The 14,652-nt window shown below is 39.1% G+C and overlaps 1 protein-coding gene across 2 annotated transcripts; it reads right to left on the bottom strand.

Annotated features, from left to right (window-relative positions):
• Positions 1-3,321: 3,321 nt before the first annotated feature.
• On the bottom strand, positions 3,322-7,332 carry elf3 (E74-like factor 3 (ets domain transcription factor, epithelial-specific)). 2 transcript variants are annotated; one of them, XM_062062203.1, is made up of 9 exons: positions 7,204-7,332; positions 6,967-7,109; positions 6,078-6,311; positions 5,875-6,000; positions 5,651-5,797; positions 5,489-5,575; positions 5,297-5,410; positions 5,012-5,207; positions 3,322-4,836 (listed from the first exon to the last, which is right to left on the bottom strand). In XM_062062203.1, the coding sequence occupies exons 2-9, from the start codon at positions 7,100-7,102 to the stop codon at positions 4,725-4,727; spliced, it is 1,152 nt and encodes a 383-aa protein (XP_061918187.1). In that variant the 5' UTR covers positions 7,103-7,109; positions 7,204-7,332; the 3' UTR covers positions 3,322-4,724. The 2 variants fall into 2 exon arrangements, with proteins under 2 accessions (XP_061918187.1, XP_061918195.1); XM_062062211.1 differs by having other exon boundaries at positions 5,651-5,794.
• Between the last annotated feature and the right edge of the window lie 7,320 nt (positions 7,333-14,652).

The raw sequence follows: 14,652 nt of genomic DNA, 5'->3' as shown, positions 1-14,652 counted from the left end.
GCGTCCCGAACACTAATTAGAGGCAGGTGAAAGTAATCTGCAGTCACAGCAACTAAAACACAAACCCAGGGGTGCTGAAAACAGAACTGAGGTGGTCAAACTTACAGAACAAAACATGATACGGGCATAACAATCATAACAAACCCAACTATTGGGTTGCACAATTTAGCGTTCCTTGACCAAATGGTTGGTTCAAAATGATAAATTTTACTGCTGATTTGTCCTACTCTTTAACAACTACTGATCAAAATTATTTTTATTCCATTAAAATATACTCAAAAGCAAGATATGAGTGACATTTATTTTACAATCATTGCCGTGTATGGTCATAGTAGTTCTATACAGCATGCTCAAATATTTTCATGTACATAAGATGTGTGATTGTAAATAAATCTTAAAGAGATGAATCCTTAAAAAAAATTCCCTTCAAGAAAAAAGTAAATCTTTAAGAAAAAAAAAAAGCCTTTCCAAAAAATGTGTTACTCATTGAAAAACAACCCAAAAATGGTTCATAGTTTTGAAAACCCAGAAATTAGGTTACAATAATACCCTTATAACCACAAAAATTGATTCCTCTTCATAAAAATGACTCCAAAATTTAACCCAACACTCGCAACTGATAAATTGGGTTATCAAAATAACCCAGCATTTTTTAGTGTGTGTAATGTTCCAAAAAGAAAGTCTGCCTTCTCCCAATCAGTCTTTTCCTACAAAGCCATCAAAGAATGGAATGGGCTCCCAGACAATCTAAAGAACAACAGTTTTTTACAGGCAGTCAAAGGCTGGCTTTTAGACCACCAGTCCTGCTCACATTACCAGTATTTGGTGAGAGTACCACCAGAGTACCAGTCTGATCGTGTAATATCACCATTTTGTTGACGTGTGCAGTACCAATGGGATATATAGCTATTGGATGATACCCTAATGTGTACCATCTGATGGCTACTGCACTGTATGCTGTGTTATGTGGATTTTGATAAAAACTGTTGCACTTTATATACTTCTACTGCTAAAATACTGTAACTTGACCACCCACTGATATGTAACTTGCACTTTCTCTATGTATTACACTTGTATTTTAAATTGCTTTTCATTATGTAATTTCAATTTTGTTATGAATTTTTAATCCTGTGTAATTTTAATTGTGGATGTTAAATGCGCCTTAAAAGGACTACAGGCGGAAATTAGCATGGTGCTAAATCTGGTGCAGCCATCTTTTTAATGTAACTGCACATTGTCCTTCAAATAAAAAAATATAAATACAGTTATATACCGCAAAAACATTAACCATAGATTTTAGGGGGGAAAAAACTGTGCGCTCAGTCGCCAAAATTTTACTGTAAAAAAAACTTTGGTACCGGTTTTCCATTTAGAGTAATACACTGTTAAAACAACAACAATTGATTTAAGGTAAAAAACTGGCCGCTTTGTTGCCAGAATTTTACCATAAAATAACAGTGGTACCATTTTTCTAATTACAGTAACGTGGTGTAAAAACTAAAATTCTGATGACTGAGCTGCCAGTTTACAGATATTTTTTTTCACGCAATATGTACAAAAAAAAAAAGATCAAATTCATAGGCAATTGTGAAATACTATCATGAGGTGAAATCTTATACATTTATATCCATTTATTACTCACTGTTACAAACGGCCCTCTCATAACTGAGATGTGGCTTTCAGTAACAAGTTTGACACCCCTGCCTTAGGATCTTCTAAAATTTTCCCGCAAGTGTTTTTTTGTGTGCAAAAAAATTAAAAATAAAAGTTGCCCAGCGATAGGTATGTGTGTAATCAGATTTAGATTTGAAAAAAAACATACATTTAAGTTTACTTTGAGTTACAACAGGGAAATGGCACAGATTTGATGGAACAGCCTGAATATAATTAATAATTGCTTCATTATAAACATATGGTTTAGGACTTTCACCCCCAGTGGTCTTCCAGGTTTAAGTATTACCAAATACACCTCAAACAAATTACTTAGTTGCCAAACAAAGCATGCACTACACCAGGGGTCGGCAACCCAAAATGTTGAAAGAGCCATATTAGACCAAAAATACAACAAAAAAAATCTGTCTGGAGCCGCAAAAAAATAAAAGCGTTATAATAAAGGCATTACATGATGTTAGTGTCTATATTAGCTATATTAGCCTACTATCAAAGGATGACGCACATCTTCATTGACAGAAATGTTGTATTTTATTTTTTATTCTACACAACATTGGAAATCATTAGTAAAATGGAGGCTTCTCACAGGATGAGATAACTCCTGGAAATTACTGTCTCAGAATGGCCAAAGGTGTGTCCAAGTTAAAGGTAACGACACACCGTCTTCTTCTAATGGATTTATTATAATCTTTGCAAGCTGGGTAATATTTGCTGTGGTCTGGAACAACATGGCACACAAACAACTATGAGAAATGCAGCCAATATTACATACAGATAATGTGTCAGGAGACATGCAAATGTAAATTCAATACACAGAGGACACTAAGGAAATCAAATGTGCTCAAATATACCTACAAACGAGGCATAATGATGCAATATGTACATACAGCTAGCCTAAATAGCATGTTAACATCGATTAGCTTGCTGTCATGCACTGACCAAATATGCCTGATTAGCACTCCAACAAGTCAATAACATCAACAAAACTCACCTTTGTGCATTCACGCACAGTATAAAAGGTTTACTGGACAAAATGAGACAAAGAAGGAGTGGCATAAAACACGTCTTTCTGTGCATTGGAGAAAGTTGTACATGTAAACAAATTATGATGAGTTCAAGGATCGCTGAAATTAGTAGGACAAAACGGTACTCTCATCAGTGAACCATGCTTAATATAAACAGTGGGATTTCTAACAATTAGGAAGGTTTGTGTAATGTTTGGCCTCCTACAGAAATCATAGTAAAACAAAATTGTAATTTTTTTTCATCTTTTTCCATTTTCACACATCTTTGAAAAAGCTTCAGGGAGCCACTAGGGCGGCGCTAACGAGCCGCATGCGGGTTGCTGACCCCCGCACTAGACCTATCCTCAAGCTTGTATGATTTCACAAAAAAAGTAATTTTTTTACCATTAAATGTGACACATTTTACTTGTCAGTATTATGCAAAGTGATATTTGCTCTGATTATGTTATTTTCCTTTGCAATGAGTCATGTCCAGAAGTATTTCGACACCAACATCATTTTTAAGTTTTTCTCTGACAACACCACCCCGATGGATTTAAAGATGTAAAATTGTATTACTACAGCCAAGGCAGGGGTAGAAATCAGTCCACAAACAAAGCATATTATTACATTTCAGTTTATTTACATATGCTGTACTGTATAAAAATGAAAAAATATAACAATTTATACATCAAGATGTCAAGAAGAGGCGTTCATATACATGCATATTTATAGATTATTATATATATATACATATAAATATATTACTAGTGTGATAAACTTACCACTTCGTTCCCCTCCAAACATTGTGTAATGCACTTTATAATAAGTGATACTAAAAGACGTAGAGCACATTGGTGCAATATTATTCATTTCAAATTATGTCCTTGCTGTCTTCTGTTCTTTGCATGTAGTGTACCATGGAGCAAAATAAAATGTACGCTGAATAATTCTAAATACTGAAAAAATATATATACAGGGGTATCGCAGTTGGGGTAAAACATTATTTGGCTTATTCAAGAATCAAGAATAGATTTTTTTGATATCGCTGAGCGTAGGGCCAACTCAGTGGCCTAGTGGTTAGAGTGTCCGCCCTGAGATCGGTAGGTTGTGAGTTCAAACCCCGGCCGAGTCATACCAAAGACTATACAAATGGGATCCATTACCTCCCTGCTTGGCACTCGGCATCAAGTGTTGGAATTGGGGGTTAAATCACCAAAAATGATTCCCGGGCGCGGTCACCGGTGCTGCCCACTGCTCCCCTCACCTCCCAGGGGGTGAACAAGGGGATGGGTCAAATGCAGAGGACAGATTTCGCCACACCTAGTGTGTGTGACAATCATTGGTACTTTAACTTTAACTTTAGCCAAACCCCTCAAATTCGGTATCTCATATAATGTGAATATTAGGAATATGTGAATCTTACAACCACTCACGATTCGATGCAGATTCTTGGGGTTGACGATTCGATTAAGAATCGATTATTGCATTGTATCATTTGGTATAAATGATACGTGCAGCAAGTAAGCATGGAGATGGGCTGAAAAAATTATTTTAAAAAATGGATAAAAAAATAAAATAAAAATAAAATAGTTTTAATCGATTCTTAAAAATTATGAATCAATTCACAATCTAAATATGAATTGTGGTTCAGATGTGAATCGATTTTCCAATACTGTCAACATTTAAAATGCCAAGCCCCCCTCAGTATTGAAAAAAAAAATGTTGTGAATGAAATCATTATTTTTATGTATTGGAATCTACTGAGATGCTCCTATGATGCAAGAGAACAAAACAAGAAAGCAACAACAATCCAATCTAGTTACAGCACACACATCGGTAGTGCCAATCACGCAAAGCAAAATGGTTCATAAAACCTACGAGAGCCAAAAACACTGGCTTACATTTTCTGCAACACCTTCCTTTAAATAGGAAGTTAGTGTCTTAACATGTTGATTTTTCCCCTTGACAGGACAAACGAGTAATACAAGTTCCCAAACTCCTGCACTGATTGGCCTTTTGATTCCAACGGACGTGTCCAGAGAACTTTCACATGCTCATTCCAATCTCTTCCACTTTCCAGCCGGTGGAGTTTTTTCCGAATTTGTACACAAGCCGCCGTCCATCCACCCTCTCAAGGATTTCTCGTTTGTAGTAGTACCTGTGGCCGGGGGAAATCAGTCAGCTCATGGGGAAGATAAACAGGACCAAGCAGCACCTCTTGATTCCTAATAAGTCTATGGTTCTTGTCTTTATCATTAAGATTTTTCCCTTTGTCTCTTGACCAATGTTCTAACAGTATTAGTAAATGCGGACCAGTTGATGGATCGTCTCACCTCATAGCACGACTGAGTTTCTCATAGGTCATGCTGCTGTTCTTTTTTTTCTGGCCCCACATTTGAGCCACGGCCTCGGACTTCAGGAACTTAAACACGCCTTCACGGCGATCTTCCCACTTCATCAGGCCCTGGTTCTTTTCCGGGTGGATGAGAATGTCCCTGATGAACTCCCAAAGATGAGTGCTACGAGGCGCTGTGGACAAGATCCAAGATATCGCGTTTAGCTCTGCAAGTCAAATTCGCTGCAAGGTGAAATTAAATTAGCGCAGGGCTTTTTCTTACTATGTTTGTTCTTCTTTGAAGGGTCGTAAATGTTGCAGCCGTATTCCCTGTTCGCTTTCGGGGGTCGGCCTCGTGGTCGCTTCACCTCGATTTTCTCCTTTTTGATCAGCGACTCTGTCAACGCGCCAGGTGACGATCAGGTGTTTGCCAAAATCGACCGACACAAGCAAGAAAAATGGTTTTCCTACTCACTTGATATCATGGGGTATGAGAACTCCGGGTCTGATTCTCCACTGCCAGATTCTGGTGAGCCCAGGTTGGAAAAGACAAACAGGTTGCCTGATGAGACAAAATGAGTCAGTTTGTATACATTCTTAAAAAGATAAATGAAGGACGAGATGATGAAATACTGACTATTGGACGAGAAGCTGCACTCGCTATCGGACTGATTGTCAGACAGGTACTCGTCTCCTAGTGGGGTCATGGTCTCCATTGTAAAGCTGAACAGGTCATGGTTATCCCCGTAGTCAAATTCTTGCTTGATGAAACAGTCCTCACCTGCTGGTGGTAAGAAGTTTAGAGTTAAAACATCCCAGATTGTGTTCGGATGATGCTAAAATCCTCTCTAAAATCCGTACCTTGACCCATTTTGATGGTGCTCAGCAGAGGGAAGGTTTCATTATCCGGGCTGTTTAAGTTGTGTAGGTACTTATTCAAGAGCTGGCAGGTCTCGGTCAGCTCAGGTCCTGAAAGGCTCCGCAGTTCTAAGAAAATAATATATATACTCAAAGTCTGGACTCATATAGTTGCACCTGTCAACATTGGATGGATGTGGATTTACCATATTTGGCTCTGTCTTCTTGCAGGTTTTGGTGGAGTAGGGGACCAAGCTGAGGGCCGAAGAAACTGACCATTTGTTCCAGGTTCATCTGGCACAAGGTGTGGCCGTCCATGGCACAGAAGGCCAGACTCAGGGTACTAGCATCAAACTTGGTGCGTTCCACATGGTGGCTGATCCACTCCATAACGTGGTCTGCTGTCCAATTGAGGGGGTTCATGTGACCAAACCACTGATCTGCATCAAGAGAGAATGATGATATTGTCATTCTTAGACTACTCAGTGGCCTTGTGGTTAGAGTGTCCGCCCTGAGGTCGGTAGATTGTGAGTTCAAACCCCGGCCGAGTCATACCAAAGACTATACAATTATTGTTATTATTATCTCTTATCTGATCCCTTTAGTCGTCATTATCATCCTGCTAAGAACCTCTTTTTGTGTTTTGCATAATTTTAAGTCTAGGCTTCTCTTCTTTCTCCAAGCTCAGAACAACAAAGACCGGAATGTTTCAGCGATGAGGTGGCACCGCTCGATGCTTATACTCTGTTAATCGTTGACCCGCTTGTTAATGATTTATCCACCTGCGTCTAATTAAGGTCAAAGAATCGCTCCATGAGGTAATGGTCTCGCTTGAAAATACAATACGTGAGCCTCCTAAAACAAGCACCTTCTGCAGTTGACATTTGTTTTTGCTCTGTTTATTTTGTCATAACATTACACTACAGTTGGACACAGGTTCTTAGGAAGATACAATTAAGCTTGTAGATTCCAGGCACAAAACATGCATACTAATAAAGAGTGCAGATAGTGTTCAAAACATGCATACTAATAAAGAGTGCAGATAGTGTTCAAAATATGCATACTAATAAAGAGTGCAGATAGTGTTTTTCTTACCGCCAACGTTGGCGTTGTATCCCAGGTTACCGTTCTGCTGGGTATGGATGCCTGTCATCAACATATCAGGGATGCCAGTCTGGTACATGGTGAGGTTGGCGTTTGTCAGCACAGTACTGAGGCACGGCGAGGCCATTGAAAAGCTGAGGAATTGAACAATTAAATGGTTACAATTTCAACACGCATGCATTTCACACACTTTGCTGAATCTATTTATTGCAGTATTTATGTATTTACCTGATTGGAGCCACAAGACGAAGCAAACAAATGAGAGGTCAAAGGAGGTATGACCACAGTGTTTCAATTGAACACCTTCTTGTCTGCTTCTTTTCCCGTGTGACCTCTGCCAGCCTGCCAAAGATCCACCTGCTGCTAAATTAAGACCGCTGAAAGGTTTAATACCTGTCGGAGGCAGGGGGGTGGACTCAGGTGACTGCAGGGGAATTCCAAACGAAGGTGGCCACACCCCCATTTCCGTTTACGCTTCACAGATAAACAACAGAAACCTACCCCTTTTTCCTCTCCTGATCATCTAAAACCAGTAACTAAGTTATTAACATATTTTCTACCTAATTATATTCATTATTTTAAGTCTTTGGGAGGAGTGCATGTCATTCTACCTCCTGATACATACTCCTCTTACATATAGGTAACCATTTTCATTCTCAGCAACTTCAACCTGTAATTTATGCAAAATGTCACGTATGGCGAAAACACACCACATTTTATATCTTAATTAGGGATACAAGCATTATTACTGATTTCTAAACAAATCTTCATCTCCACATGTGAAAAAACAAAGCAAAACTAGTCTTGCTGATTACTGAATGAGGTCAGACTGTGTTGAGTGCAGTAATGTTGATCTTGGAACGGCCACTTAGTTTCTAAATCGACTTCTCGATCAATTTGTGCCAAGTTTAGTTTAGGTGTTAGTTTAGTGCAACTGCTCTCCAGCCTCCTCCAGCGTGTGCTGCCAAAAGAAATATTTGTGTTTGATGCCTTTGATTGTGTCATGCGAATCTGTGTTTATTTTAGCACCTAAACCAACCAGAATTACAAAGAGGTAAATGATCTTATCTCCCGTGAAAATATAAAACAACAGTAGGGGATCAATAAAATAAACATTGAACAAGCTCCCATTGTATGTCAGTAATCCAGTGGTACTTCGATTTCTGATAAAAATGTATCGGCCAGCAAAGTACAAAGGTGGAGTCCCCGAGGCTCCCCCTTCTCTTCATCTTCCCCAACGAGAGTCCTCAATGAAGGTAAAATGAGGTTAAATGTTCATTTATGTGTTCATTTATTTTCTATAAAATGTGTTTTGTGGTACTCTTTTTGGCTGTCTGGAACAGATCATTTACCTCCGCTAGTAAGTTATTGGATCGGTTTGTTTGTCTGTTCGTAAGTTAGTTAGTTACAAACATAGCTCAAAATCTTATGGAAACAAGTGATTACATTTTGGGAGTGGTCATTATCCACGTCTGTATTTTTTAAAGCTATTCAATGTTATCCAGGTTACGGACCCCCAGACTGATGGATAGGTTGAGCATGGACCCCCAAATTATATATATTTTATAAAATTGTGCTTTAAAGTAAACTGGCCCTGAAGGTACCTTGGTATTGTGCATTACTAAGATATTACAATTATACTGTATGGTGTCGCTAATAGCTCGCTGTCAACTAGTGCACCAATCGCTAGCTGACAGGGTGCGCGCCAATAGCTGAAAACTGGTGCGCTAATCACGAGCTGACAACTACAGCGCTTACCGCTGACAATTGGTGCGCTAATCACTAGCACAGTGTTTTTCAACCACTGTGCCGCGGCACAGTAGTGTGCCGTGAGATACAGTCTGGTGTGCCGTGGGAGATTATCTAGTTTCACCTATTTGGTTTAAAAATATTTTTTGCAAAACAGTAATTATAGTCTGCAAATGATGTGTTGTTGTTGAGTGTCGGTGCTGTGTAGAGCTCGGAACCGTGTAATACTCTTCCATATCAGTAGGTGGCAGTCGGTAGCTAATTGCTTTGTAGAAGTCGGAAACAGCGGGAGGCAGCGTGCAGGTAAAAAGGTGTCTAATGCTTAACCCATAAATAAACAAAAGTTGAGTGCCCCTAAGAAAAGGCATTGAAGCTTAGGGAAGGCTATGCAGAACGAAACTAAAACTGAACTGGCTACAAAGTAAACAAAAACAGAATGCTGGACGACAGCAAAGACTTACTGTGGTGCAAAGACAACGAACATGATATGACAATCAACAATGTCCCCACAAAGAAGGACAAAAACAACTGAATTATTCTTGATTGCTAAAACAAAGTAGATGCGGGGAATATCGCTCAAAGGAAGACATGAAACTGCTACAGGAAAATACCACAAAAAGAGAAAAAGCCACCAAAATAGGAGCGCAAGACAAGAACTAAAACACTACCCACAGGAAAACAGCAATAAACTCAAAATAAGTCACGGCGTGATGTGACAGGTGGTGACAGTACACCTACTTTGAGACAAGAGCTATATTGATGCATGGTTGGTTTATGGTTTAAAGTCATATCCAACAATTGCGACAATGACTTTTTACTGTCAACTGAGTTTTGTTTTTTAATGATTTCTGCTGGTGGTGTGCCTCCGCATTTTTTCAACGCAAAAAATGTGCCTTGGCTCAAAAAAGATTGAAAAACACTGTACTAGCAGACAACTGTCACGTTAGTCACTAGCTGACAGCTAGCGTGCGAATCGCCGGCTGATAACTGGTGTGCTAATTGCCAGCTGACAACTGCTGCGCTCATCGCGAGCTGACAACTGGTCTGCTAATTGCGAGCTAATAACTGGCCCGCTAATCGCGAGCTTACAACGGGAGCGCTTACCGCTAGCTGGCAATTGGTGGGCTAATTACTAGCTGACAGCTGGCACGTTAATCACTAGCTGACAGCAAGTGCGCTAATCGCCAGCTAAAAACGGGTGCACTAATCGCTAGCTGAGAACCGCCGCGGTAATCGCTGGCTGACAACTGGTGCTTTAATCGCTAGCCGAAACGGGTGCGTTAATCGCTAACTGTAAACGGGCACGCTAATCGTTTGTTGACGACTGGGGCACTTGTTGCTAGCTGACAACTGGCATAGTAATCGCTACCTGACAACTGGGACACTAATCGCCATCTAACGAGTGTGCTAATCGCTAGCCGACAACTGGTGCGCTAATCGTTAGCCTGCAACTAGGGCGCTAATCTCCAGCTGAAAACGGGCGCACTAATCGTTAGCTGAGAACCGGCGCTGTAATCGCTAACTGTAAAAGGCCACGCTAATCGTTTGTTGACGACTAGGGCACTTGTTGCTAACTGACAACTGGCATTGTAATCGCTAGCTGACAACTGGGACACTGATTGCTTGCTAATAACGAGTGTGCTAATCGCTAGCCGACAACTGGCGCACTAATCGCAAGCTGAAAACGGGTGCGGAAATTGCTGCAAACGGGCAAACAAATTGCTAGTTGACAACTGGCGCTCTCATTGCTAGCTGATCTCTGGCCAACTAATCGGTAGCTGACAACTGGGATGCTAATCGCTAGCCAGCAACTAGCACTCCAATTGCTATATGACAATTTGTGTGCTAATCGCTAGCTAACACCTGGAGCGCTAATCACAAGCTATCTTACATGCCAACAGTAAATACAAAAATATAACAATATTTATTCAAGTTCTATTTGAAGCCTGCAAGGTACAGAGGGTAAGGTGGCCATCTCAGTACCATTTTAAAACCGCACTTCAGTGTGTTGGAGCAATGATAATGTCTATTTAAAAAGGTAAACAATCTAGACGGTGACTATAAAAATTATTATAAAAAAGTTTAGCCATCCAAAGATCTCAGGACCCCTCCCGCAGTACCGCTGCATACCTCCTAGGGGTCGGGGTACCCTGGTGAAGAGTAAGGCTGAAACGACGCGTCGACGTAGTCGACGTCATCGGTTACGTAAATACGTCGACGCCGTTTTTGTGCGTCGACGCGTCGCATATTTACGTCACACTACCGTCATGGCGGAGCGCAAAGCAGACTGTGCGAGCGAGGGGGAAAAAATCACGCCAAAAGTGATCAAAAGTGTGGGAGTATTTCAATACACGGCCTAATAAAGTTGTTGTATGCACACTGTGTCGAGCGTAAATGGCCTATCATAGCAGCACAACGGCTATGAACAAACACTTGAAAAGAAAACCATCAACTAGTCAATCGTCCGTGCGAGTATACGTTGTCATCATTACACAAAAACATGAATGTGTCATTTGTATCTGCTAGGGGTGTAACGGTACGTGTTTTGTATTGAACCGTTTCGGTACGGGGCTTTCGGTTCGGTACGGGGGTGTACCGAACGAGTTTCTAAGCTAAAGCTAACTTTAGCTGCTAAAGTGTTAACAAGCTGCTTCGCTCCTTCTGCGGCTGCCTCTGTCTCAGCACGCAGCACGCAGCATTGTCCCACCCACACAACCGTACACACAAAGCGTTATACAAAGCGTTATCAGCCAATCAGCAGTGCGTATTCAAAACGTTACCAGCCAATCAGCAGTGTGTATTCAGAGCGCATGTAGTCAGCGCTTCAGCGTGGAGCAGATAGGTGTTTAGCAGGTGAGCATCAGGCAGCGGACTCTCCCCAAATGATAATAAACACCTCCCAGTCAACTACTAGTAACATCACTATGAGCTAGGGATGGGCGATACCACACTTTTAGGATTCGATACGATACCGATACTTTATCTTGCCTTTTCATCGATACCGATACCGATACCATTAATTTCTTATTGGCAATTTTTGTCAGTCAAAAATATTATTACTATTGTTATTATTTAAGACAAATCACAAGACAAAAACAGACTATTTATACCACATTTATTATGGTCAATATATAATAAAAGTAAAATTAAAATAAATAACATAAATATGAAAAATAAATTAAATATTATATATAATAATAATTATATATTATATATAATAATAATTAGATATTAGGGCTTTCCAATTAACTGTCAAATCCGAATCGCAAGAAGCTGCAGTTATTTTTTAAAGTTTGTGATATAATTAGCAATTAATGAAATATGAAATAGGCTAATGTTTTCGAAATGTAAGAAATGATGTTACAGATTAAAACCAAAATCACATTCAATCATATATTTCAAGATTTTCTTGGAAAAAAATAAAACTGTAATGCAAAGATGAAGAATCTCCAAATTTTATCTCTTTCTTATCTTGTTTTAAATACTCAAGCAATTTTCAACTAACAGTAAATTCCCCTGTGTGGAAATTATTTGAATTTAGGATAAATCATTTAAACAAAAATATTCAGTAAACATTACTAAAAAAAAACAAAAAACAATGCCTGTTTTAAGTCAACAATTGGACAACACTGGATATGCCTGGCTGCATCGCTGTCGGCTGGCTGTGTGTGTGTTGCACGTTGACGACGCTCATTGGCTGTCTCCTGTCACGTGACTGGGCCAGCTCTATACTCGGCCAGGTACAGGGCTGTCCCAGCACATAGTAAGTTTAAGTAAGTCATCAAAAACATCTGAAAGTGATGCTTGCACCCCCCACACGCCGTTTTTTGGTTTATATCGATACTTTTTTCAGAAAAGTGATGCCAAATGAGTAGCGTGTGAGTATCGATATATCGATACCACAGGATCGATACGCACATCCCTACTATGAGCCCGTTGACCTTCTAGGAATATAAACTGGAGCTCAGCTCACTCGCAGTCCTGGCTTGAGGTGAAGGCTACCGGTAATTAGCTCTCAGTTCCAGCCACATCGACCCCTTCTGAGCGCCTATTTTCAGCTGCTGGGAATATTGTAAACAAGAAAAGAACCAGAGCATGTAGACATGCTAACCTTTCTTCATTACAACTGTTAGTCACTCACTGGAATGAGTAGAATTGGTTATTGTGTACTGTGTTGGACTGGATGTTTATTTTGCACATTTTAAAAGCAATACTTAATGTTTACAGTGCTCCAGAATATTTAGATTGGCACTTTTTTGTATTGGATGTTTATCTTTATTTTTGCACATTTTAGCAAATAAGCAATACTTTTACTTTTGAAATGCTTATACTATTGCAGAATATTACGATTTGCACTGGATGTTTACTTTTATATTTGCACATTAAAAAGCAAATAAGCTACTTTTAATTTTGTTAAATGTTAAAAGTTTTAAATGTTTACATTGTTACAGAATATTTTGTCATGTTGTTGTCAATGTTGACTGAGTGGCCATACTTCTTTTTTTTTGTAAATAAAAGCCATGCCTTTTGAAAAAACTGGCCTGCATTTATTTTTTCATCTTCATTTTGAATAAAAAAATAATCGGTAAAAGGAAAAATAATCTATAGATGAATCGAAAAAATAATCTATAGATTAACCGATTAATCGAAAAAATAATCTATAGATTAATCGATAGAAAAATAATCGTTAGCTGCAGCCTTAGTGAAGAGCTCTGTTTGAAAAGATTCTTTACTATTGGGAAAATAGGGCCTAATGGAGTGCTTTTCTAGTTATTTGTGCTGTATGTCTTATGGGAAAAGTTTTGGAATGCAAATAAAGGTAGGGAGTAATTCATACTGTTTCCAATTTTTCTCTTTTTTCAGTCATTTGGCACTTCAATGCTGTTCTCAGGCTGAGAGAGACTGAGAAACACAAGAACCAAAACTCAGGGCAAAGGTGAGAAAAAGGAATGTCAGTGCTTATTATCTCCTGACAGTGAGGCAGACAGAGCTCTAGAAAGCAAACAGACAATGACAAAGAGAAAAAAAACCTTTAGGAAGTGTGTTCTAGGGGTTATGTTACGGGTTTCTGGTGCAGTACACCTCGGAGATTTGCCGTTACTCTACTGGTTCCTTGTGGTGACTGATGGATAAAATTGCAGACTCCCTGAAAATTTAGTTTTTTTTCATTTGTGTGAAGCAGGTCTTATACTGTTTGCCTGAAACCTGATTTTATTTAGATCAGGGACGTCAAACGTACGGCCCGCAAACAGGTTTTATCCGGCCCGCGGGAAGAGTTTGCTAAGTGGAAAAATTAACCTGAAATTTTTTAATGAAAGAAACTGCTGTTCTAAATGTGTCCACTGGATGTCGCAATAGCAATTCTTTGTATCTTTGTAGATGATGCTACATATGTACAAAATAGACCACATGATGTTAGTACATCAGTCGAGGAAAATGATAAAACTACATAAATAACATCTTGTAATTTGATTTTGATATTTTAAAAAAAATCTAAATTGATTGAAAATTAACACCAATGAGTTGACTGATGAACATTATCACATCATTTATTCAGAAAATCTAAATAACGACAAATAAAGTATATATACTATTAACCGCAACAGGTAATTGTAAAAAAACCAAACAAAACCATTATGATTTGTACAAGTTCAGAATGTGCTAATGTATAGTGTGATGTTGTTGTGCTATATTATGAACTAGACAGGGTGTTATATTTTATTTTGAAGTATCGCTTTTATTTTTGAAGAACCAGATGTCCGGTGCGGGAAGTGTCTTTGCTGTTTTTTCGGTTGTTTACTTCCTCCGGCTTCAGACTTTTGAGTTGGAAGGTAATAGTTCTTCACTGCTCCGTGTTTCTTCACCTTCTGTTGTAAATATTTTTCCTAAACCTTCCTAAATACTTTAAAAGTTAACACAATAATGTTG

Source organism: Entelurus aequoreus, linkage group LG01 (assembly GCF_033978785.1).
Source record: "Entelurus aequoreus isolate RoL-2023_Sb linkage group LG01, RoL_Eaeq_v1.1, whole genome shotgun sequence".
Taxonomy (NCBI): Eukaryota; Metazoa; Chordata; class Actinopteri; order Syngnathiformes; family Syngnathidae; genus Entelurus; species Entelurus aequoreus.
This window is presented reverse-complemented; position numbering and strand designations above follow the sequence as displayed.

Bases quoted from the DNA above. Each gene is read 5' to 3' on its own strand.
- elf3 (XM_062062203.1), bottom strand. From the start codon at position 7,102: ATGGCCTCGCCGTGCCTCAGTACTGTGCTGACAAACGCCAACCTCACC. The intron at 6,312-6,966 runs GTAAGAAAAACA...CTCTTGATGCAG, and splicing joins ATACAACGCCAACGTTGGCG to ATCAGTGGTTTGGTCACATG. The intron at 5,208-5,296 runs GTAAGAAAAAGC...TCTTGTCCACAG, and splicing joins TTCAAAGAAGAACAAACATA to CGCCTCGTAGCACTCATCTT.